Source organism: Ambystoma mexicanum, chromosome 7q (assembly GCF_040938575.1).
Source record: "Ambystoma mexicanum isolate Mex_15411 chromosome 7q, UKY_AmexF1_1, whole genome shotgun sequence".
NCBI classification, from domain to species: domain Eukaryota; kingdom Metazoa; phylum Chordata; class Amphibia; order Caudata; family Ambystomatidae; genus Ambystoma; species Ambystoma mexicanum.
The window spans coordinates 992,628,033-992,653,769 of record NC_090941.1 but is presented as its reverse complement, the minus strand read 5'-3'; the positions used below and the strand labels follow the sequence as shown (position 1 = coordinate 992,653,769).

Genomic DNA, 25,737 nt, shown 5'->3' with positions numbered 1-25,737 from the left:
CTAGGTTCCTCAACCTCAGAACTTTCCTCCTCTTTAAAAATATCAACCAGAGGGGGTTGAAACCCAGGTCTGGGGACAGAAGAGGGCCTGGAGGCCAAAACTGGCCTCGTCAACTTCGATGTAGCCTTTCTTGGAGGATCCACAATGTCTGGGTACTACAAAAGCAAATCCCCGAGAAAAAATTCCCGAAGGCTTAGACGTCGAGAGAGTCGACAACTTCGACGTCAAGATTGCCAAAGGCTCTGGTGTTGACACAGGTGCAGACGGCGCTGTGGGCTGATACGACGGCAAGGCGTCTATGTCCGAAACAGACAGACACGGCCCCGAACGAGTCGACGCCAACCCAGAGCCCTCAATAGGTTGCTGCGGTCTCGCTGGGAACCAGGACCGATACCTAGAGACACGTCTCTTGCGACCTTTCGAAACCTTGCCCATACGGGACCTCGACGGCTCCCGATGTGTGTCGCATTGTGAACACGAGGCCAAAAGGCGTGCAAGCCACAGACCGAGACCGATCCAGTCCGGCTTCGTCAGAAGGCGCGACCGGACCGTGTCTTGCGATTGAAAAATCGCCATCATAGATTTCTTGAACGCTGCCTATTCCTTCGGAGTCTAGGACTTCATAGGGCACGTAACCTCCTGGAAGCACCATCCTCTGAGGAGGTGACGGCGCGTCCTTGAGTGCCAGGACGAGGAAGACGAGTGGCGGTAACCACTCCGGGACCGAGAACCTCGAGATTCCTTCCAATGTGGTGAGTCGCCCCTCGAGTCATCAGTTGAAACCCCCTTGGACTTGGAAGTCCGGGACTTAACAGGCTTCAAGCCCATACCTACCTGGAGCTTCCCCTTCCGCAAGGCCTTTTGCAGTCAGTGACTGTCATTTCGAGTGGTCGTCGGTGTCGTGCGACTCGCTGAGGCACCACAGACAAATGCGGTGGGGGTCGGTGAGCAACATCTTGGACTTGCAGTCCCGGAAGGTCTTGAAACCGGACAGTGGAATCGGAGGGGTCGAAGAGAAAGCCATCTTCAATGAAGAAAACACACGAGGTGCATTAGGTCTCAAGAAGTTAACACGTTCGCGGAAAAAACAGAACTGAGGCTACGGGCGCAGTGCATCCTATTTATAACATCCTGTGACGTCCTCGACGGAGGCCCTCGACGGACCTGATGCCATCGACGCAGGACGCCCTCTGCCGAAAAAGTTTCTGAAGTGCACAGCTGTGGACATTACATGTCAAAGATGTGGAATGCGTTGGAGGACACAATCCATTCAACAAATAATTTTACACAAAATATAATTAAATCAGAACATCCCTGCCCATCTAAACATCTCTTCTTGCCATTCATTACAAATACACATTCAACCCCACTTATTCATGAGCCTGTCAGAAATACAAACCTTGTCCAAGAAAACTCAATTGCAAAAGCTATTATACATTCTCACATTTGGACCACTTACAAAACGATAGCCTAGGTTTGCTAAACTACTGTCAGTGGTGTTTCTATTGCATTAACACGTGAAAGTGTTCATTAGACATCTTCAATGGACAACTTAAAGGTGGGAAATTAGGTGACCGTTAATAACCCCTTCCTCCTTTTCTTGAATTGATCAGCACCATTAACAGAACTCTGCTTGGTGATGTAACCATGAAAATGACTTCAATTGCGCACAGAGAGGTCCTTTTGCGCTTCTATGCGTGTACATTGCACAGAAAAGGAGTCGAGGGATCTCCAAGTAGACACACCATAGGATATATTTAAACAAATCTATAATTTAAGTAGCACTTATGCTTCTGAAAGGTTTACATATTTCCCAGGATGTATAGTCAATTTATATACCCGAGCCCCTCAGTCATTGCAAATGACAGGGGCCGGGGTTTAATCCATTTCCCACAGGATGATTTCCCCTTTATATTACACCTACAGAGATTCTTTTGGCTGTCTCACAGACAGGTGGAAACCCTCTTAAGGACTTGTTCATTTTCCCCCTCTAGGAACGGGTGGGCATGAGCCAGCAAGATGGCGTCAGCTTCCCTCCACAGCCTGGTCTCCATCTTTCTGTATTAGGGCCGGTCGGCTGTCTTCCACTGAAGAAGGGCTGGATGTTTTAACTCCAGGTAGGCCTATCTTACATTGCTCTGCTTGTAATGCATAAAATGGGTCCAAAAGGAAGGCAATTTATTCCATTCTTCTTTCCGTTCTAAATTCTCCTTTCTCACCTTCTTCCTCTCCATCAGCCAGTCAGTGTACGAGTGTCCCAGAATCTATGGGTTTCAAGTTTGAGAGCAGAAACCGCACCCCTAAAAAGATGTGCATCATTACTCTAATCTAATTAGTCAATGTATGTGATTGGGAAGTGTTCCAACTGCAACATCACACTGAAGCAACCGCTCTGTGGTCATGGACCATATTAATGAAGGGGGAAATCTAATGGGAGCAACATCTAAACCCAGTTCCCCTCCAATTTGATGTGGTGTCATCTTGGAGCTTTTGGTATTGAATAATAGTAACTTATGAAACTGCATATTTCACACTTGTCCATATTATTAAAATCGGTTAATTAGATTGCACTCAGATGAATCAAATACAATGTTCATCTAAGTACAACATATGGGGACTAAGTTACAAATGTGTCTTTCATTCCAATACTTCTATACACAAATTGTTTTCCCATCTCAAAGTAATAGATTCAGCAAGACAGACTCTAGGAGCCATAAATCACTGGCGTGCACTGTTTTTGTGCGATAGCCACATTCGCCAAATTTACAGAATGATGAAAACATTACCAAAAAAAAATCCCCCTCAGAGCACCCTTCAAGATGAAGGTTTCTGTTAAATTAAGTCTATGACTTTTCGTCCGAAAGGTATATGTGATAAAGTGAATCCAATGCAATTTCAAGGGTGTTTTTTTTTTCTGATTTACAAACATTGTATGGCAGCCCCAGTTAATTTGCCCATCAACAGAACAGCTGGTGTTTTATGTTAGTTCAGGGCTGGTACATTTTATGACTACTGTGAATGCTTTTCCGTGTTGAAAGCTCCATGTAGTTATGCTGGCAGGGCTTTATTAACTTCAACACCGCCTCCTCGGGTGATTTCAGGACCTGGCTCCCCTCTGAGATTGACATCCAGTCCCGAAAAAAGTGTTAAATTCCTTCTTTCAGGAAGGCCTCTGGCTGATTGCGTTATCAGATTAGTTGAGGGGACCAATACTGACAGCTGCTCAGAATGAATTCATTGTATATTTAAGAATTTTAGTCCAAGCCCAGAAACTGATGTAAATTGTAAATGGATGCCATTTGCTTTTACTGCAGAACCTGGCTTCCTGAGAATCAAATCCAGGTAGTCTGCTTTTACGTCGGCTTCAAAGCCAATATGCAAAGCATCCGTCTTTCTGCATCTCGTTTCTGGGGGATTGGGAGTTGGAATACCATTTGTCAGTTCATGCCTAGCTTCATTCAAGTTAGTTTCATTTGCAATTGAAACTTTTTAAATAGTTCGATTTTCTTTTTGCCCTGGAGTTTACATTTTCACAATATACAGCAACTTATAAATTTCTTTGCAAAACAACTCCTTTCAGAAAGATATATTTTCAGCATCATATAGATTTCAAAATTCAGATTCTTAATCATGTAAAAAGGAAATAAACACAAAGGAAGACCCAAATTCGTTTTTTGTCCATCTCAGATTGGACAGTGTCCCATTTTAATAAAAGTTGCAGGATACTATCTGGTACTTGGAAATACTTCTCGGGCCCTTGAAGTTACTTCAGTTACATCAGGTTCAGCACTGATCATTCCAGTGACAAAATCAACACGCATGGGTGGCACCTACTTCTCTGTCCAAGCACCCACCATCTGGAACCATCTCCGATTAACCATCCGCCGCATATAGAACCACCTGCCCTTCAGGAAGGCTCTCAAAACCTGGCTCTTCCCATCGGTACCCTCACAGACTAAGCTCAGATTGGACCTGTGAGAGGGCCATCACCCACCCCCTACCCAGGAAATCGGGTGCACACGAGGAGCCCATCTAGGTGAAACAAGGCTCTTTCTAACCAGGCCTTTATGAAATGCTCTGCATGCCTAAATCCAACTATGCTTCAGCTTTCATCCAGAACCTCATGCAGTGCATCCCAGTGAATACAGCGGTGCCTCACCAAGGGTTCGGTCTGCACAGCCACAAACATCTGCAATACACACTGCTTACTACACCCACACAAAATTCGGTCCAGCCATGCACATAGCCTGAGTGACACTTATGAACCCTCTGACTCTTGGACAATTTGTCACAGCGCCCATATACTCCAAGGCTGCTGTTAGGGGCCTAGCCATTCCCCAAGTACCTTATGGCTGTAAATGCACACAGGCATTTTAAACTCCTTTCATTGCTCAATCCTCAGACTGGTACGACGTCCTTTCATCACCTGCATGTTCATCCCCAGGCATTTTAACATGCACATTCCATCGAATTCCATGTGCTCACATTTTTGGGGGGGGCAGGGGGGGTGGATGAAAGGGCAGAAAAAAAAACGATTAGCATTTTCGATGGAATGTGCACGTTATAATGACAGGGGATGAAATTACAGGCGATGAAATTACATGGAACCCCTCAGACTAAGGTCTTCCAAAGGGCGCTAGGCATGATTTTCATAGCAATATTGAATCTTGCTGACCGTTGTCAGCCCCAGAACTTTTGATTTACTGGTGGATTATTTGTTCTTATACCTCAGAGAGGCAAACTTTTCCCACAGTCACAGAATCTTTTACTCTTTATGTGCGTCATTTTTTAAGACTTTCCATTGTGTCTTAATTTTATCCTCTGACAACTTTTGGCACATACTGCCTATTGCTGCTGGGTTACCCTATGGGCTCCCCTAATAACTTTCTCTGGTTTACCTTGCGAGAACTACAGTTCCCAAGGGTAGAAAGGATATTTGGATCCCTTTTACATTTTATTAGGTGAGACTAGCACACCCGCCTTATGTGGAGTGCTGGGGAGATAGTGGAAAGGGGGTGGCCCCCCCCCCCCGCCCCAAATGGATGGGGGGAATCTCATGTAGCCCTTCCTGGGGGCCGATTGCTAGTGCAATCTGCACCTAGGAAGGAGTAATGAGGTGACCCCCGCCTTTCCATTTGGTGTGGGGGAGAGGGCCACCAGAAAACATTGAAATGGCCCCCCAATGCATGGGACAGTACGTTTTACCCACCCTGGGGGCAGATAGGCACATAATGTGTCCATCTGCCCTTAGGAAAGGGGCAAAACAAAATATATAACTTGTTTTGGGTGGGTTTGGGGGGGGGGGAGGGAAAGGGGGAGCCTTCGGTTGTCTTTTTTTCGGAAGTGCATGTGGTTCCCTGTTTTCTTTGGTGGCTTCGACACCCTAGGCCCAAATCTGTAGGTGGTTCTCCCCAAACCCTTTGGGGATTACCAATGGTTTACCATTTTCCCTTTGCGCCCAGGTAGGTGCACCCACACATGAGGTTCGTTTTCGTCGGGACACCTGTGGGAACGCTGGAAGGTAGGACATGTGGTGTTGGCTGCGTGATTTAGTGGGTGGGCAGAGTGAAGTGTCCGAAAAGTGTGATTTTGCGCCACATTTCGGACTTTGCCGGGGGTTGTGGGTAATACATTCTGGGGCGATTCATGCAAGTCACACCGCTGTGGATTACCACGGGTGTCCTCTTTTCGGAAATGCATGGGGTTCCCAGTTTTCCTTGGTGGCTTCAACACCCTAGGCTCAAATCTGTAACTTGCTCACATGAGCAAAATTCGTCCTCAAAATCTGATCTGCTGAAAGACTTGTTACCACCACTGGTTTAACGTTTTCCCTTTGCGCCCAGGTAGGTGCACCCACACATGTGAGGCACCGTTTTCGTCGGGTTACCTGTGGGAACGTGGGAAGGTACATTTGTTGTGTTTGCATGGTATTCATAACGTTTTGACATTTGCGGCTGCCCTTTGTCATACAACCCTTTAATTTCCCAAATGTGACCTACATTTAGTCGCTTCTTTAGGCACTATACACTTTTGTAGCCTGCACAAGTCACCTACCCTTCAAAAAGGGTCTGCCTGTGCTCTTTCAAAAATTCTATGCTTGCCGTTCCTCACCACATTTGTTTTCCTAATTTACACATGCTAAGTACGTCTGTTTAGGCCGTAAGCATAAAACTCCTGAGTATAATGGCTCAGTTTTTGGCTTGTGGCATTGCTCGTTTTGTGAAACATTACGATAAATGTGTGCTTTCCTAAAAGAGTCGGGGGAATGTAGCAGAGCATTATTTTTCTCAGAATTCACAGAAGCCATTGCCGTACCGGGCCAACCATGTCCAGCACATACCTATTTTTCTGTCATTTTCTCGATGTTTCCCCAAACTATGGAAGCTTTCCCTACATAGTGTTGCCTGACCTGCACAAATCACCCCTTCCTCAACTTGGAATTATGTCTACTTTTCAGAAATGTATGCCTTTCTGTCTTCCCATTCAGCTTTCTTACCCTAACCTTCCATCCACGCATGTCCTACTGAAAAAAAAGGCCAAAATCACCTACACCTCACAAAACGGCTGGTAACCATATCAAAATATGTTTTTTTGGTTACCACTCAAACGGGTCTTGAAAGCCTGGAAGATGGGCAATTCAGCACAGCAAACCCATTTGTTCCTAGCATTTACAAGGAAAAAAACCACAGGTTTCTTTGCACATCATTTCATTGGCATTTTCTGAAAAAACCCAACATTTTCTCCCATTTTGGTTATTTTCTCACCCCCTTACAGCAAACTAGGATTCCGTGGTGGTGTTCCAACCGCCTACATGTGGGAAGAAAAGGGGCCACATTTGGCCATTTTATCTCATGTGCAAAAAAGTTATAAGGGATTGAATGGAGACATACCGAAATCACCAAAAAAGGCTGTGGCACTGGGGGGAAACCCATGCCAGTTAAGGGGTTAAAGCATAATGTGTGTTTATGTGTTTCTATATAATGTGATAGTACTTATGTACCCAAGATTTACGTTCATCTGCTTGTATTTCAATAAACCCTTTATTTTTACAATACAGAATGTGTCAGTGTTTCTTTGGACCATATGTGTACTACAATTTCTTTGTACTTATTCTACAGCCCTCCCTCCTAAAATAAGCCTGGCTGCTCTGTCTACGCTACCATGAACTCAGGTGGTACAGCCTTATACTCAGAGCAGAGTCTTGTACTGTCTCAGTTGAATTGTTTTACTAAGCTTTTAGTTGCACTAGGTCCTAACAGGCGTTCATCCTCACAACGCTTTAAAATAACATAACTAAGGACATTTATTCTGTAGTGTACATGGCCTCGCATGTGTAATTATAAAGATGCATAACGAAGGCCTGCAAGCTGGTGATAAAAATGGCGGTTTTCTTTCTTTGCATACGTTTCTTCGGATTCACTCACACACACACTTTCACCCAATATCACTAGGCAGGATTTCATTCACGTTTCAGAAACAAACGCAGAATCATCTTCCTCAAGTACTGGCGTTTTTTTAGCATATTGGTTTTGTACTCCTATACACAATACAGAGCCAGACAGCAGAAAGTAAAATGCAACCCTTCAATTTAAGAATAGTCAATTCACAACTAAAAAAGCACAACTGGAGATCTGTGGAAACTGCCGCGCGCGCTTGTGTGTAAAAGACGCCAGACTGCAGTCCTCGTTTCTTAAAAGGTATATTACTTTGTTCTTATGCAAATAGTGCAACACGTATGCATTAAAAAAAAAAAAACACTCAAGTAGGTTTCAAAACAAGCAGACATCATCGACATGTCCGCTTCATAAGGTTTTACCAACATTTTTACATTGCCATTCAGTTTACGTAAGACGCTGAACAGGGTAAACTATGAAAGAAAAGGAAAAACTCCAGAAAACCAAAGTAGAAACGTAAAATGAATGATAAAGTAACATTTCATGAATCTAAATTGGCCATGTCTGCTTAATTTATGCCCATCGGTGGTAGAAATCAATGACAGCAGAAACACTGGCTCGACGTCAGGTGCTGAATGGCAGGACTCACAATCATTGAGACTTTCATTAACTGAAACTAAATGTCCCAAGCCAGGAGCCGATTGGCTCCCAGCACCCAACAATTTCAGTCTTCGCTTTCTATTTTAAATTACTTCTAGGCGTGACACAAAAAACTGAACTCAAGACACAAACTGGCAGACAAGCATTGGAATTTAAGAATGTTGTCAAAGGCCAGTACATAAAACAATGACTATACTTTAATTCTCCTCATACCCACAGTTGGTTGCACGGTTAAAGCATGTTGATGACAGCAACAAAAATACAAACTGTGTAAACATTTTGTTTAAGTATTCATTCATCTGTTTGCAGTTACCTTTAGATTTCCAAGATCAAATGGGTTAACCTGCAAGCATAGATAAATGACATTCTAACATCCCTGTGTCCACTTAACTTGGCTGGGAAATACTAAATGATGCCAAAGAAAATACAGTTAAGGATCACCTGTTACAGCATTCGGGTGCCCAGCGAACAGATAATCACTTACCTCCATTCTATCGCATTCTCCAGGGATTTAAAGGTTTTGGGACGACTGCGTAAGAAATTTTGCATGCTATTCAGAGCATCCATCGCAGTACCTGAACCAGAATAAATATAAGTTAATAAACTATCAAATATCCAGCAATAAAACATCATGAAATGGAGAAGGAAGCTGGGGGTGGGGTGTTTACAAGGTTGGACTTGGGAAGACTCACACTTGGGGCACAGGGCTCCAACTCTTAGCATAGGTCTGAACCACCCAGGTTTTGTTGGTAGCAATGACTTAGCAGCCAGGCTAATCTTAGGAGGGAGAAAGGGCTTTTGGCAGTACAAAGAACTTCTATACACATAGGCCAAAGAAACACAGACGCACTAAAAGGAATATTTTTTTTTATATTATATATATAATTATGAAACATGATACATTACTCACCGTAATCGTATTTCTGATGCTTGTATCTGCTTAGATTCACATGCTGTGTATAGGCCGACATCTAGTGGAAGCTGCGGAGTATTACAGTGCTCTCTGTAATGAGCTGACCTGCATTATCTGCAGCATCAAAGGCCATCTTTAGAATACATCCTGACACGGCTCTACCCTCCGACGCGATCTGGGCTAATTGACCCTTTAGTCGTTCCGGTGGGGAGTCAATGAGAGCAGCTACCTGCTCTCACTGGTGGCAATTATAACTTGCCAGCAAAGTGGTGGTATTGGAGATTCTTGCCTGGTAAGTGGAAGTGGAGGCAACTTTCCTTCCTAACCCGTAAATTCTCTTGCTGGGGGACCTCAGATGATGATAGAGGTGTTCCCGCTCTTTTTCTGGTGTGAGCGATTACCAAGGAGTCGGGCTTAAGTTGACCCCTTATGTAAAGTAGGTCGGACTGGGCAGCCCTGAACATCTCAATTTTGGGGTTTACAGCCCTGGTGAGATTCGGGGTGAGAAGGGAAGGATCAATTCTGCATTGTATGGACTTTAGAATTGGAATGGCTTGAGAAATTGGTCTCTTGTCTCCCATGATCTCTTCTGCAAAGTCCCTCTCTTCTTGCACCCCCCCACCCCCATCTATGCGGAAGTGCTCTGCAGCTCTAGCCAAGACCTCATTTAGAAGGGGCTGGTTATCTACTGGTGAGTCAGTAACCTGAGGTTCTTTGCGAACAGGAGAGTCTATATTGTAGACTTCTGCAACGTCTTCCTCCTCCCCATCCTGGCCCTCGTCATCTCCATAATAATCGACCCCTGTTTGGTCGTCCAGCATCTGTATGTCTAGATCTTCACCATACTGAGGGTAAGGTTGAATGTAACAAGGGTCTGAAATCAGGCCCTGAGCTGGAGTCTCAAACCGAGGACTCTTACTAGGAGGCTGAGGGTCCATGGATCCTGAAGGAGTAGCGTTGTCAGGGGAACTCTCATAACTGAGAAAATGCTCTGGGTTTTTCTCGTAGAAATTAGCCAAGGAAGACATTCTCCTCATTACCCTGTCTATGTCCTCAGTGCTCCATTCTCTGGAACTGGGGATGACAACCTCCTGTTGAGGTTCCTCTTCTATTCCCATATCCTGAGGAGTGGGAGAGACAAGTTTGGGTGTAGTGACAGGGACAGGGGTCTTGGATCTATCCTTATATGAAGACCTGTGTTTGTCCTTGTGTACCTGGGGTGCAAAAGTTGACGGTGATGACGTGTTCTGCTGTTTGTTTCCTTCCCCATGAGTACAAGAGTGTTTCCCAGATGTTTTGACCTTCTCTGAATCTTTCGACGGCGGGCGTCGAGATTCGGGGGTGTGTAAGGTACTCTGAATCTTTTGAGTGTGCACGTCGACTTTCGGAGGCAGATGCAGATCTGGCTGCCGGAGCCGACTAAGCATGCAGCTTGGGGGCGAGGTCGGATTTGTCTTCGGACTACCATACCTCTGTGACTTTGGGGAGTGAGGCACTTTTGGCAACTGTGGACGGTTGCCGTGTCTCGTGCGGGGATCTCGACCTGGAACTCCCAAAGGACACAGATTCTGTGGACCGCTCTCTATGTGCCTCTTTCTTCCGAGAACTTGACACGCGTGTCGAGTCTTGGCTGGGCTTAGTGTGTTTAGGTGTAGTAGTCTGGGGTGCACTTATGTCGCCGGGTGTGGTCCCCATAACTGCCCCGCCGGACAATCCTCCGAGGTCGGGGACTAGCACTTGGGTGTCTTTCCACGCCCCTGTGCCCTCGCCGTCCGAAAGGGCGGCGTTTCTGCCATCACTGATGGGTCTCACCGCTTCCATGGCCTCGAGCTGCCTGCCGTGATGGGCCCAACTTTTAGTAGAGCGGTCCTTTAATGTTTTAACCTTAAACAGGCTACACGCTCTGCAGTTAGCTTCGGGGTGGTCCCTAGGCAAACAGATTACAGGTGGCGTGTTTATCAACCCAAGGGTACTTGCGGTTGCACTTGGGGCAACATTTAAATGGACTACTCTCCATAGGTCACCTTATGGCAGCGGGCTAGTGTATGTAGGAAATAATAGCGAGTGTGAGTATGTTTCCACCCCCCCACTGTCCCTACTTGCAGGGCCGAGGCCAGGGGCCTTCCGAGGCCCAAAGTCCGTCGTGCAGTCTCAACGGTTGTTTGTTCTTCGGACCAGCGTCGATCTTCAGGATCTCAACGTGGGAGTGAAAGAACGGGGAAATTTAGATGAAACTGCAATAATGTTTCCGACAAGTATGGCGGAAGAAAACAATCTGAGGGTCCTATACACGTAAGGGATCATGGGTACAGTGGACGTCACACTAGGGATAGTATTACTGGCACGCCCTATGTCGATGCCCATTTTCGAGTTTCGAAAAACAAACTAATATTCTGCAGCTTCCACTAGATGTCGGCCTATGCACAGCATGTGATCCAAGCAGATTCCACAAGCCTCAGAAATAAATACAAAAAAAAAATAAAATGATATATATATATATTCACTGAAAAACTGTTATAGGGACGTTATGGTTAAATTGCACTAATAAAAACCTATGAAATTCAATGAAAAAACGTTAAAAGGTACGTTATGGTTACAAGTAAAACCGAAAAACCTCAGAAATTCGGCGGTTTTGGTAAGTTTAGCAACCACAGCTCACCCCATCACCACTGTGCACTGCTAAGACTAACACCCAGGACAAAGATGACATCACAAATGTCATTGATGATATCACATATCTGGGCCACTTGTTTTTGTTCACTGCCATATCTAGGCCAGGTGGTTTTGTTAACTGACAGTCAGAATATTACAATTCAAAAAGGTGCAAAAATAGCTAGACGTTAACCGTCGTATGTTTTTAAAGGACTTTCCTTAGGGGTTGGTCTCAGCTCATTGTGCTCATACATGGGGCAATAAGCAGCACAAACACACAATTCATTTGTGTGCATGAAGCTGAACTTATTAACATGTTCTAGTTATGCCATTTCTTTCTTCCTTACTCTGATTTGTATGCATTGTGGGTCTTCATATATATTGTTTGTATTAGCACAAGTGTGTAGTAAGTTTTGAATTGTTAGCTAGTTATTACATGTTTCACATTACTCAAAACGGATAACGTAGCATTCATTATTTTACTATTAAAAATGAGTTGATTATAAATATTGTACTTCTATGATGCATGCTGCAGCCATTGCCTATTTATGTATGATTAGGTACCTGTATTAACAACACTCTAATATAAGGTTTTGTTTAGATGAGTACATAGGAGTTCATGATAGGTCTCCAGATCACCCCAGACGTCTTGTTACCAACACTATAAACACAACCCCTTGTAGGGACTTTTCATCAACAATAATTAATTTCATATGTTATGTCATCAATGATGTCATCTTTGATGTCCTGTGTGTTAGTCTTAGCAGTGAACGGTGGAGCACGAGTTATGGTTGCTTAGCTTACCATAACTGGCAAATTTGAGGTTTTTCAGTTTTACTTGTAACCAGAGCGTCCCTTTAACAACGTTTTCTTCAGTGAATTTCATGCGTTTTATCCAGTGCATGCCTATTTCCTACAACTTACTAATATCATACTTACACCAATATAGCAACATCTGTGTCCAATTTACAAAGTTTCAACTTAAAACCCTGCCATTTCTCACCTTCTAGCATAATTTATAACACTTTTTCCAACTTTTTTTTCACAGTTTTTGCGAACATATGACGTCATCGTAGTCATTTCAGACAGTGTCTCGTGGAAGCACGTGCGCAGAATGACGCGTTATCAAACGCGTCTGCACTTCGCAATCCAGTCGGTGCTTTCAGAGTTACAGTTACCAACCAACTCTTTTACAAGTATGTAAACTTTTAAACACTTGTTCTCTTTTCTAGGCAACATGCCCAATGCTTAGAAAGTATTTCCCTTATTAGTGTTCAGTTGCAGAAGGGTTCAAGGGGTCATTAGGTCTCTAGTGTCCAACAGACAGCCCAGGAAGGCACAGAAGTAGCAAAAGTCAGAGTTCCTCAGGAAGACCGTTCAAACTAGTATTGTACTTCAGAGAGGTTTAAATGGTCCAGGGACTTCTAAGAAGACACCCTAGGAGGATTCCAACAGTGGGCCTGGGTGAACTTGATACTCGCAGGAAACACCCCAAAGCTGCACAGGAATCACAAAGGGTTAAGGTAGGTGTTAGGCAAGAATCGATGTAGTAACCTTGTTGGAGACTACCAACACTTGTCCTCTTGGTATTAGGTAACCCACATTTTGGTATAGGCCTGTACTACGCAAGGTGCGACTGAGCAGCCAGGATTATCTCAAGAGGGGTAAATGTGAGCTGTAGAGCTGTAGCAATGAAATTCACAAATACGTAGCCAAGTAACAATGTTTCAGTTATAAATATTTATTTAACATCAGTTTTTAATTAAGCATTCTTTAATTAAAGAGGGCAATATATGTAACAATCAAATATACTGCAAAATACTTTTCCAGAATCAACACAAAGCTAGTAGATACTCTTTAGAGATGCTTTTTACACACTTCCTACACCCTGAGGTGACTACACCAACTAGGAAGTAATGGCATTTATATATCACTAGTACACTTTGTAGATTCTGAGGATTGTAGAAAGGAAAGGTTAAGGGAAGGAAAAAGGTAAACAGGTTCTCAGGGCATGCGAGTATACTTAAAACTTCCAATGAAGTCTAAACTAGACAAAACCTTACCCAGCAATAATAGTTTACAACCAGGTTATCACCTCTGAGGGACAGTAAATATCAAAGTCAAGTAGACTAGAAGAGTCTGCAGGGAGCCAGGACAGTCAAAGTCAATCGCAGCAGTCTATTGAGCTGAGGCACTTCTTCGATAACCGTCTTATACAAAGTTAGAGAGATTCTGAAGAAGTCACTGTAGGGTCACAAGCTGTTACACTTGTGAGGGGGGTAAAGCTGAAATCAACTCTAGCAAAGTAGCTACTTCAAGTCTCAACGGAGAAGAGCAAAGCAAACGACACTGCGGTAAGTACCCCAAGTTGGAACAGTACATTTGGTTAGAAGAGTGGTCCAGCTGGCTTCTTTGTATGGTTGCAGCGATGCAGATCCTGGGTTCTCGAGCCTCAGTCGTGGGGGCAAGAGGGAGGACATCTGGAGGACTCCTGCGGCAGCAATTCGGAGGTCGGCAGCAGCTACAGGCTTCTTTCGGATCAGCAGCACTTCGCGGTTTGTGCGCTTGGTAAACAGCACCAAACAGCACTACCGCCTATCCGGATGAGCTTTGTTCACTCCTTGAGTCCTGCACTCTGGTAAGGGGACTCTAGCTCTGGTCGTCCTGCTTCTGGAGGATCCTTAGGAGACTGCTGGAGCGTCTGGACGGATTTCAGATGTTGCACTAGACTATGGATTTCTCGACCCCTGGCACTCGGTTGCTCCAGCAGCAAAGAAGTACAGCCAGTCAGGGAAGATGGTAAAGTGGAGTTAGTCTTGGTGTTAGTTGGTCTCACTAACCCAAGGGAAGAAGTTGTCCCTTCTGGAGCTTCTCTTGTCGATCAGAATAAGGAGTTTCAGCACAGCAACAGGACTTCACTGAGCAATTCAAAGGTCTAGGAGGATGTAGAAAGCTACGTTCACGGTTTCTTCGTCAGGTGTTCTTCCAGTGGTCTTGTGTTCAAGGATTTAGAACAATTCCGGTAGTTATTTTTTTAAGGTTATAACCTACCTCAAATACACCTGCTTTTTATTAGTATTTCTTTTCAAATCCCTCAAGGCCTTCCTCATTTTTTTTTTCACCCATGTCTTCCAGCCAAATTAGTAATTAGGGCTAACAATAGTTTGCTGACCCTTATCACAGGAAGGATTTAGGTCCCATAGAAAAATGTACACATTTTGTGGGATCACACAATGTTTTGACCTCCTTTTCAGTCAATGAGTTGGTAATAAAATTAAGCAAATTACTGAGATTTCGCCCCCACCCACCCCCCACGGAATCTAACCACTCTATTCCTCCCATAGTTAACACTCAATTCATGTATCAGAAATCTTCCCCAATTTCTATTTGTTGGGCAAAGACGGCTTCCAAGATCTCATGGTCACTTGGGAGGCCATTATATTGAAAAGTGAGCGCACTGAACAAAAATTCTTTGGAAAGGAATAGGTAATCTATTGTGGAATGACTATCGTCCCTCTTCCAAGTTGGAGCAGAGGTTTGGGAGGACTGGAAGGTCCCCCTTTATATTTCCATTCACCATAAACAGGTCCCAATCATTCATAAAGTTATACCATAACTTCCCGTTATTTGTTGGTAATTTTACGTGAGGGCTTTCCAGGGCCCTTCAATGGAATACATTGCGAATTGAGGTCGCCCAGAAAGTTCATAGGAGGGAAAATCAAAAAAGCGTACAAGTAAATCTGACAATGAGTGCTGAAAATCAGAAAGGCTGGAACAGGAAGGATTCCAGTAGATGTTACTATTATCCATTTGCCACTGATGCTTACGGTCCCGGTCCCAAGTTCGGCTTTCACAGCAAGGAGGCCTGGTTTTTGAGTTACTCAACATCTCTGAAGAGACAGACTGCATTTCTACATGCTATTAAAAAGGCCCCCAGATGGTCCCCCCCACCTCCTCACCTATTGCCAACTGATGGAAGACTGCAAAACCTTCCACACAAAAACCTCGACTTCAATCATGTCTTTTGAAAGACCATCAAGTCAAATTGATCGAAAATGTAGGTCCTCCTTAATTCATTACTAAAAGACCTGGATCCACTCGTGTTCCATCCTAATAGTTTAACGTTCTCCTTTGTTAGAGCGGCTTCTCAGGTAAGCCTAGCTTTAGCAGAATTTGAGAGACAATTTCCAGCACTAAAGCCCACACATTCTAGATCACTACAGGTTTGTGTGAATTGGACTGCCTCATTTGGCTGCCATTTCTTGTTGGGTCTGCATCTTGAAGCTGCTGTGACACCAATTTGTCTTGTATACATATGTGGGGTCCACAAACTTCACCCACGGTCTTTGTTCAGTTCTTTGGAGGTCAGAGTCTTTTGTTGCTGATCACACGGTTCCAGTTGACAAACGCAAACTCACCGGCTGCTGAATTGGGACATCGCTATGCAGACTCAACAGAAAGAAAATGACATACCATCTACAGCTTTTGTGCTTTGGGGCTTCCTCGTGTAGCTTCAGGGTCCTTCATTGTTGCTCTTGTGTTAGGCAAGAATTGATGTAACCCTGTGGGAGATTACACAACCCTTGTCCTCTTGGTATTAGGTAACCTACCTATTGGTATAGGTCTGTACTACACAGGTTGGTAGTGTGACTGAGCAGCCAGACTTAACTCAAGAGGGGTCAATGTGAGCTGTAGAGCTGTAGCATCGAAATTCACCAATACAAGTATCCAAGGAACAAGATACTTACCTGTAACCATTGTTCTCCAGCTGGGTCTGCCATGGATTCACATGCTCACGAATATTCCCTGTCATCAGGCTGGGAATCCTCGGTAAGGAAAAAAGAAAAGAAAAAAAAAAAATCAGTTTCATTTCTGAACTGTCTTTCTTCTAACAGCCAACCACTGGTCCCTGGGTTATAGTGCCCCCAGCCAATGACTGCCCTCTACCCAAGCCCCTCCTCGGACAGCCATCTTTAGATTTGGTAGCACGTAAAGTGGCAGTATGACAAGAGAAGAGCCACAGAGGGCTAGGTGGGAGGGTTCGCATGTGAATCCATGCCAGACCCATGCTGGAGAACAGTCACAGGTAAGTAACCTGTTCCTTCTCCAGCATGGGGTCTGGCATGGATTCACATGCTCATGAATAAAGAATACATAACAGTACACACATGCACAACTATCGGAGGCGGCAAGGCTCAACAGCGAACAGGTTGCGCAGCGCTGCTTGGCTGATTCTGGACTCCTCACTGGAATGCCGGTCGACCCAGTAGAATTTTGTGAAGGTGTGCGTCGACCTCCACATAGCAGCCCCGCAGATGTCCAGCAGGGGCACACCAGACAGGAACGCCGTAGTTGCAGCGATCGCTCTGGTCGAATGGGCTCTCGGACGGCCAGGCAACGGTCGGTTTGCCAACCGGTGACAATGGGTGAATCAGCCGGAGAGCCACCCTTCCCTTGGTTCACATGGCCAAAGTTCACAAACAGCTGTGATGTCTTCCGAAAACACTTGGTGCGGTCCACGTAGAACTTCAGCGCTCTAGCCACATCCAGCGAGTGCAAAGTCTTCTCAGCTGGCGACGTAGGCGACGGGAATTAAACAGATAACACCAAGGGCTCCTTGAGATGGAAGTCCGATGGCACCTTGGGCATGAAGGAGGGGTGCGTCCGCAGCACCACCCTCGTCTTGTGGAATGTCAAGTAAGGTGGTTTACAAGAGAGGGCCTCAATCTCTCCCACTCGCCGTGCAGCGGTGATGGCCACAAGAAACGCTGTTTTCCACGATAAAAACTCCAGTGGTGCTGAAAGCATAGGCTGGAACGGGGGACCCATGGGCCTAGTCAGCACCACATTGAGCTCCCACGCCGGGGCCGGAGCCTTCACCAGCAGTAACGAACGAAAAAGTCCTTTTTAATGAATTCCTTGACCAAGTGGTGTGACCAAAATCGACGACCGCCCCAGAGTTCTGGTGTAGCAGGAAACAGCTGCCAGATGAACCTTGATGGAAGCATGGACCAACCCTGCTTTGGCCAGCGACTGTAAATACGTAATCCGTAGAGGGTCGAGTTTCTGTGCCCGGCACCAGACGGCAAACCTCTTCCACTAATGGCTAAAGCATTTCAGTGTAAACAAAGCCCTGGACTTGGCAAGCACTTCCTTGCAGTCCGCCGGGAGCTCATAGCCACCAAACTCTAGCGCTGCAGGAGCCAGGCCTGCAAGTTCAGTGACGCTGGGTCGTGGTGCAGAATTGCATCTACTTCCCTGGCGAGAAGATCTGCGTCCGCCGGAAGCTTGCTTGAAGGGACGCTGACATGTCCAGAAGGTCCGGGCACCATATCTGCCTCGGCCACGCCGGTGCGACGAGGATCATCCTGCACCGGGACCGTCGGAGTTGATTGATGAGTCGCAGAGGCAACGGGGGGGGGGGGAAACGCATAGAGGAACAGGCCGTCCCAGGGGAAGGAGAATGCATCGCCCCCATGCTCCCCGGCTGGGGAAACCTGCTGGCGAACCTCCGGCACTTGGCGCTCGTCGCTTTCGCAAACAGATCGAACTGGGGATTGCCCCATCGTCGGAATAGAAGATCCACTTGGTCCCGCCAAAGTTCCCACTCATGGCACGAGCGCAGTTCCCTGCTGAGAGAGTCAGCCACGGGGTTCTTCACTCCTGCCAGACAAAACGGGACGAGGAACATTTCCTGAGCGACGGCCCATCGCCATAGGTCCTGCACTTCTTTGGATAGCACCGGGGATATGGTGCCCCCCTGCCTCCGGATGTAAAACATTGTGGTGGTGTTGTCTGTAAAAAATCCGCACCACCTTGCCCTTAAGTGACGGAAGGAAAGACTTGAGGGCCCGAAACACGGCCCGCAGCTCCAGGACGCAGATGTGCAATGACTTCTCCTCCGGCAGCCACAGACCTCTTGCGTGGAGACAACCGGTGCGTCCGTCGTGATCTTCTCCTGGTGCGGGTGAGGTCTGGAAATCCGAGCCCGCCGACAGATGCGCGTGAACCCCCGAATACCTCGACAGAAACTCTGAACAAGGGTGATCTTGTCCTCGAAGCTTCCCGATACCTGGATCCAACGGCCGTCGACGAAGTCCTGCAGTGGTTGCATCGGCAGCCTGCACAGGCACATGAGGTAAATGCACAATAACATCATGCCGAGGAGGGACTTTATGGACCTCACCCTTGAGGTCTTCAGGATCAACAGCTGTTGAACCTCGCCCAGGATGGACGCTATTCTCTCCTCCGACGGGGACGCCAGCCACAACATTGTTGAGCCAGCACCTCAGAAACAGCACATCCTGCAATGGCACCAAGCAGGACTTTGCAAAGTTTATCGAGAACCCCAGTTCCGTGAGTAGCCAGACGGTCCCCGCCGTGTGCTCGATGGCGGTCTCCCTCGACTTTGCTCAGATGATCCAATCATTTAGGTAGGGGTAGCCGTGGATACCCTGCAGGCGTAACGGTGCCGCCACTGCGCCAGACCCTTGGTGAAAACCCTTGGTGCCGACTTCAATCCGAAGGGAAGGACCACGAAGCACAGAAACTTGCGGTGTCCCTTGTGAATGGGGATGTGGAAATAGGCACGTGCTGAAGAGTGACCATCCGAAACTTCTGGGACCTGATGTACTTGTTGAGGCAGTGAATGGTCTAGTACGGGTCTCCAACCGCCAGTCTTCTTTCTGACGAGGAAGTACCTGGAGTACACTCCCGAGCCCCGGAGACTTTTTGGGACCAGTTATATCGCGCCCTTCTTCAGCATGGCTCGTACCTCCAGCAGAAGAGGGACGTGGTTTTCATTCCTGGCCACTGTTGGAATGCGTGGGCACCTGTTGAAATTCCAGGCTGTGCCCATGGGGCAGGGCGTCCAGCACCCAACTGTCGGTGGAGATGGACTTTCACACGCTGACAAAGTTTGCCAGCTGCCCTCCGAACGGGGTGTGCGGGTGGGGACCCGATGTTGCAGCCGGTTCAGTCCTGCTTTGCCATGGGGGGGGGGGGACCACCTTGGCGATGACGGTGACCTCCTCTGGACTTGCTGCAGCCCGTGTAGGCTTCCTGAGTCGAAGAGCGGGACAATTGACGGTAGGACGACGATCCGCCACCGAAAACCTTGGAGTATCCCTGGGACTTTCCTCCGGAGGTCCGAAAGGACGGCCGTCGCTGCTGGAGTGTGCCCAACGCCTGAGCTGTGTCGGTTTCCGCCTTGATGGCCTGAAGCGACTCATCCACTGTCTTGCCGAACAAGTTGTCCCGTCGAAGGGCATGTCCAACACCCTCGACTGTACATCCTGGCGAAAGTTAGTGGCCTTCAACCAACCCCGCCTACGAAGGCAAACTGCTGCTGAACATCTGACGGAAGCCCATGTCGGCGATGTCCGTGGCCACCGTGATGGCATGGTCTGATGCCACCTCGCCTTCTTGCAGAATCTCCAGCGCTTCCACTCTCTTGTCGTAGGGAAGGAAGTTCAGGAGGGGAGCGATCTTGAACCACAGCTCCCTGTCATAACGGGCCACGATGGTTAAGGCATTGGTTGCTTTGATCGCCATTGCAGCTGACGAGATGACCCGTCGCCCCATGGCATCCAGCTTCTTTCCCTCGCCGTCGGTGGGGGGTGGGGGGAAGAACAAGTTACTTACCAACTGTAACGTTCTTTCGACTGAATGTTCCTCCCACGTATTCCTCATCTTGTGATAATTCGTTATCTCCAGCTTCGCTGCTTCGGAAAAAAAGAATTCTCGGCACAGGGCGCTGTGCTCGAGGCCGTGGCGTCGATTGTCCCTCGATGGACTCCGTACTCTGTCAACGTCACTGATGGTATAAATAGCTCGAGCCGCGCCCGTTGCTTCAGTTCCGTTTAGTGTAAGAAAGTGTAAGAAAACGTAAAACTGTACTGTGGGGTAGGATGGGAGGGTCGATGAGGAATAGGTGGGAGGAACATCCAGTCGAAAGAACGTTACAGTTGGTAAGTAACTTGTTCTTCGAATGGATTGTGTCATCCCACGTATTCGTCATCTTGTGATAGGCTCCCATAGCAGTATCAATTTTGCAGGTGGGAGTACTAATTTCAGTTTTCATGGACAGAATGCAGAACTGCCTTGGCAAATAAACCCTCATTAGAGGAGGCAGTATCCAAACAATGTTTAACAAAAGTATGCATTGTTTTCCAGGTTGCATCTGCACAAATGTCTGCTGCCGGGACTCCTCTCTTTAGAGCCGCAAAAGTAGCCATTCCCCTTGTAGAATGGGCACGAAGCCCATCTGGTGGTTCTTTTCCTGCTAATCTGTAGCATTCAACTATGGCTAATATGATCCAGCGGGAAATGGTCTGTTTTGTTACAGATAAGCCTAATTTATGACCAGTATGACCTACAAATAGTTGGTGATCTTGTCTCAATTTAGCCATCGTTGAGATTGAAAAACTAAGAGCCCTCTTGGGATCTAGTCTGTAATCTCTCCTCTTCCTTGCCCAGATGAGGAGGAGGATATAAAGTTGGTAGTACTATTTTTTTGTAACAAATGGAAGTCCGAGACTACTTTTGGCAAGAACGAAGGTTTAACTTTAAGGACTAAATAGTATATGGTGGTTTGCATAAGAGAGCCTGAAGTTAGCTAACCCTGTGGGCTGATGATAGGGCCACAAGGAGGACAGTTTTTCACTGGACATGAATGCAGAGGCTCAAAGGGTATGCAAGTCAAGAATTTTAGTATTAAATTTAAATCCCAAGTTGGTACGTGAAAAGGTACTGGAGGGTATACATTAGTAAGCCCTTTTAAGAATTGAATGATTAACGGTATTTTGAAATATGAAACCTCTTCCGAGGAGCGCTTGAAAATTGACAGCGCAGCAAGGTATCCTTTGATTGTTCCTATCTGGAGCCCCAGATTAGCTAGATGTAGCAGAAAAGAAAGCACCATTGGGGTGCCACACTGAAAAGGGTCCACATCTTTGTCTTTGCACCAGTTACTAAACCTGTTCCAGCGACATCGGTACAAAGATTTTGTTGCTGGTCTTCTGGCCGAAAGCAAGATTTCCATTACGTCATCTGGAAGATCCCAATCCTTGTATCTCAACCTCTCAGAAACCATGCGTGAAGGTTGAGTGTCTTGACCTCTGGATGGAGAACCCGACCTTCCTCTTGCGAGAGAAGATCCTCTCTTTGAGGAAGACGTATTGGAGGGCAGATGGACATGTCTAGAAGGTCCGGGTACCACGTTCTCCTGGCCCAATCCGGGGAAATTAGGATCATGGTTTTCCTGAACTTTCTCAACCTCCTGATTACTTGAGGAATCCCAGGGACTGGGGGAAACTCTTACAGCAGTGGAAACTTCCATTCCACTACGAATGCTTCTCCCAGAGCTCCTCTTTGAAGAAATTCCCTTGAGCAGTACTGATCGCAATTCCGGTTGATCGCGGTGGCGAACAGATCCACTTGAGGGATTCCCCAAAGGGCAAAGATCTCCAGAAGGATTTCCTGAGCTATCTCCCACTCGTGAGAGACTGTGCTATGCCTGCTCAGAGCGTCTGCCGCCGTTTTCTTCTCTCCGGCTAGGTGAATTGCTCATCGAGAGATTCCTTCTTGTATTGCCCAGAACCATAGCTGCATTGCCTCTCTGCACAGTGGTAGTGATCCTACTCCTCCTCTTTTGTTGAGGTAGTACATGGACACCGTGTTGTCCATCATTATTAGGACATTCTTTCCCTATACAGAGGGCAGAAAGGCCTTCAGAGCTAGTCCGATTGCCCTCGGCTCCAAAAGGTTGCTGTGTAGTTTGGACTCCGATGGAGACCAACGACCGCCGATTGTCAGATCGTTGGTGTGTGCTCCCCACCCCGTGAGTGAGGCGTCCGTCACTACCGTTATCTCCGGCCATGGTTGCCAAAAAGACTCCCTTGAGAATGTTGTTGTTGCAAAACCCACCATAGAAGATCCTGAGCAACTGCGCTCGGGACTTGCAGAAGATCCGACATATTCCCTGAGAACTGGGACCACCGAGTTCTGACTGACCATTGAAGGGATCTCATTCTCAACCTGGCCTCTGGTACTAGGAAAATGCAGGATGCCATGAGGCCGAGCAACCTGCGAAAATCGAAGGCCAGTAGACGTTGGGCATTCTGGAACTTCGTTACCATCTGCTGGATGTGGAGAGCTCTCACTTCGGGAGGTGAGGCTTTTCCTGAGGAAGTGTCCAAGACTGCTCCGATAAACTGGAGCTTCTGGGATGGTATCATATGGGACTTCTTGAAATTGAGGGAGAAGCCCAATTTGTGGAGGAAGTGGCAGGTGATTGAAAGATGTTCCTGAGCTTGCTCTGGTGAACTTGCTCTGATCAACCAGTCGCCCGGGTAGGGATATATGTGAATACCCCCTCTCCTGGGACTTGCTGCCACAACCGCCAACAGTTTGGTGAAAACCCTCGGGGCGGAGGTCAACCCGAATGGCAGAACTCGAAACTGATCATGAGAATTGCCAATCGCGAACCTCAGGTACTCTGTGCTTTGGATGGATTGGCACATGAAAGTAAGCATCCTGAAGGTCCAATGATACCAACCAATCTTGGAGTTGGAGAGCCTGAAGGATCTGAGAAAGAGTCACCATCTTGAACTTGTCCTTCCTGAGGAACTTTCTCAAGTCCAAGATGGGTCTCAGTCCTCTGTCCTTTTTTGGGATGGGAAAATATGGGGAGTACCAACCCATGTTCCTCTCCACTACAGGTACCAGTTCTATGGCACTTTTCTCTAGCAGGGTTCAAATTTCCTGCAACAGGAGCGGATCTGGAATTTTGGCGGAGTTGTCTCCCGGTGGATGATTCCGAGGCCTTTTAGAAAAGGGAGACAGTAACCTTGGGCTACTGTTTCTAGTGCCCAAGCATCTGAGGTAATGCCCCGCCATTCCTTCAGATGTTGAGAGATCCTGCCTCCCACTGGTGTTGTTTAACAAGGCCTCAGAGGGATTTGGAGGCGGCTGCAGGAGTGGCTGAGGGTACAGATGCCGCTCCTGAGGCTGATTTTGCACCTCTTCCTCCACAAGGGAAGTTTCTTTTGCCCCTTTGAGAAGCCCATCCACTTCCTCTCCCAAAAGAGAAGTAGTATCGAAAAGAACGACCCCTCCAGGAAGATGAGCCGGAATAGGGTTTTAGAGGCTGGCGCAAAGAGGCGCTAAGTGATTTAGCTGCCGCTTTTGAGGTCTGAAGTTTTTCTAGGCTTTCATCAGCCTTTCTGCCAAAGAGCCTCGAGCCATCAAAGGGCATGTTGGAGTCTAACTTGCACGTCTGGTGCAAACCCCGACTTCCTCAACCACGCAAATCTGCGTAGCACAACGCTTGCAGCCATGGCTCTGCTGATACTATCAGCAGTATCCAGTCCAGACTGGAGACATTCCCCCATTGCCTCCTTCCAGTCTTTGACTATATTCAGGAAGCCTTCCCTTTCCTCGCCTTCCGGAATATGATTAGCCGCCGCCGAAATACAGTCCCACAGGGTATGGGTAAACTTGGCTAGGGTACAGGTGACATTTGCCGATTTAAGTGCCATACTGCCTGACGTGAAAACTTTACGTGCCCAGGCATCCATTTTTTTATCCTCTCTATCTGGAGGGATAGTTGGATAAGCAGTTTGTTTTAAAGTAGATGCTGCCTGAATGACTAAACTCTCTGGAGTCGGATGTTTATTCAAATATTCAGGATCCATTCCAGCTGGTCTATATTTTCTTGGAAACGTGCTATCTGCAGCAGCAATAGTTTCTGGTTTCTCCCAGTTTTTCTCCACAGTCCTTTGAAGGGCCCTGTGAAAAGGGAGAACAGGATCTTTCTGAGGTCCCTTGACGATTATATCCGTCATGTCATCTTGTTAAAAAATGGGTGAAGTATTACCCCAACCCATATATGCAACTACCCTGGTCATAAGACCCCTGTACCCAGCATCTGCATGCTCTGCAGGATCAGGTTTGGCAAACTAATTCTGGGGATGTGTCAACTCCACTGGCAGAATGTAGAGTATCACTCAGGTCTCTCATTCTAGATTCCTGGTCAATAAGTTCCTCAGGAACTGGTCTTGTACCATAAGTAACTCCCAAAGGAGAAACCTTGTCTTCTTCTGAAGCAGACTCTTCATAAATTGCTGACATAGATTTGAAAAAGTCTGACCTGGGCAAAGGAGTGAATCTCCTTTCTTCCTCTTCCATCTGCTTTGAAGGAATTGGCAAACTTCGACTTCGATAATGGCGTGGAGGATGTTTTTGGCTTTGGAGTCTAAATTAATCGACAAAGTCGAAGTCTTCGACGATTTGTGTTTCTTGTATGGCACTGGAAAAGTGCTCGACTCTAAGAGTCTGACGGTTTTACGTCGACTCTAGTTTTTTTGGATTCCTCGACGTTACCGGTCTTTGCCATGGTAGCCTTGGACTTCCCTTTGTCATCCAATGGAGCGACTTTAGGGGTATGGCTTTTTCGAGGGTCTTTCGAGGGAGTCGGGCCGCATTCTCGAAAACCTCCATCATCTTTTTGCAGAATTCTTCCCACTTACTGGGAGAATCCGATTTAGTCTGACAACGAATTTCTTCGGTCGACTCTGAAGATGATGATGAGGGAGATCTATGTCTCCTCTTCATTTTTTTCGATGACGACGAAGTGTGTCTCAATCTACTCCTAGATCAAGATCTGGAGTGCCTATGGCGATCCGATTCCTTAGAATCAGTCGCTTTCTTGTGTCTTTTTGACGTAGCCTTCTTGGAGGCCTCCCTCCCCACCGACAGTTTACCTCTCCTCTCACAAAGAGCTTTCTCGGTCATAGCAGGACCCGCAGTTGTCGGTTCGGTGACTGGAACCGAGACACCAGAGACCAATCCTGTGGGGATCGGTGATCGACATCTTAGACCCACAATCTGCACATTTCTTGAACCCAGTCCTCGGTGTCGAAGGCGTTGAAGATGACGTCATTTTCTTCAGAGAAAATGAAAGCGCGCCGTTTGATAGCGAAGCGATCGGAAAAACGGAACTGAAGCAACGGGCGCGGCTCGAGCTATTTATACCATCGGTGACGTCGACAGAGTATGGAGTCCATCGAGGGACAATCAACGCCATGGCCTTGAGCACAGCGCCCTCTGCCGAGAATA

General features: G+C 46.8%; 1 protein-coding gene across 1 annotated transcript in view; it reads right to left on the bottom strand.

The window, feature by feature from the left end:
- Window positions 1–25,737, bottom strand: part of PPME1 (protein phosphatase methylesterase 1) — a 491,485-nt gene that overhangs the window by 313,028 nt on the left and 152,720 nt on the right. Inside the window, exon 7 of the mRNA XM_069640139.1 lies at window positions 8,539–8,629. Coding sequence (XP_069496240.1) covers window positions 8,539–8,629 — 91 coding nt within the window. The remainder of the gene's footprint in view (window positions 1–8,538; window positions 8,630–25,737) is intronic.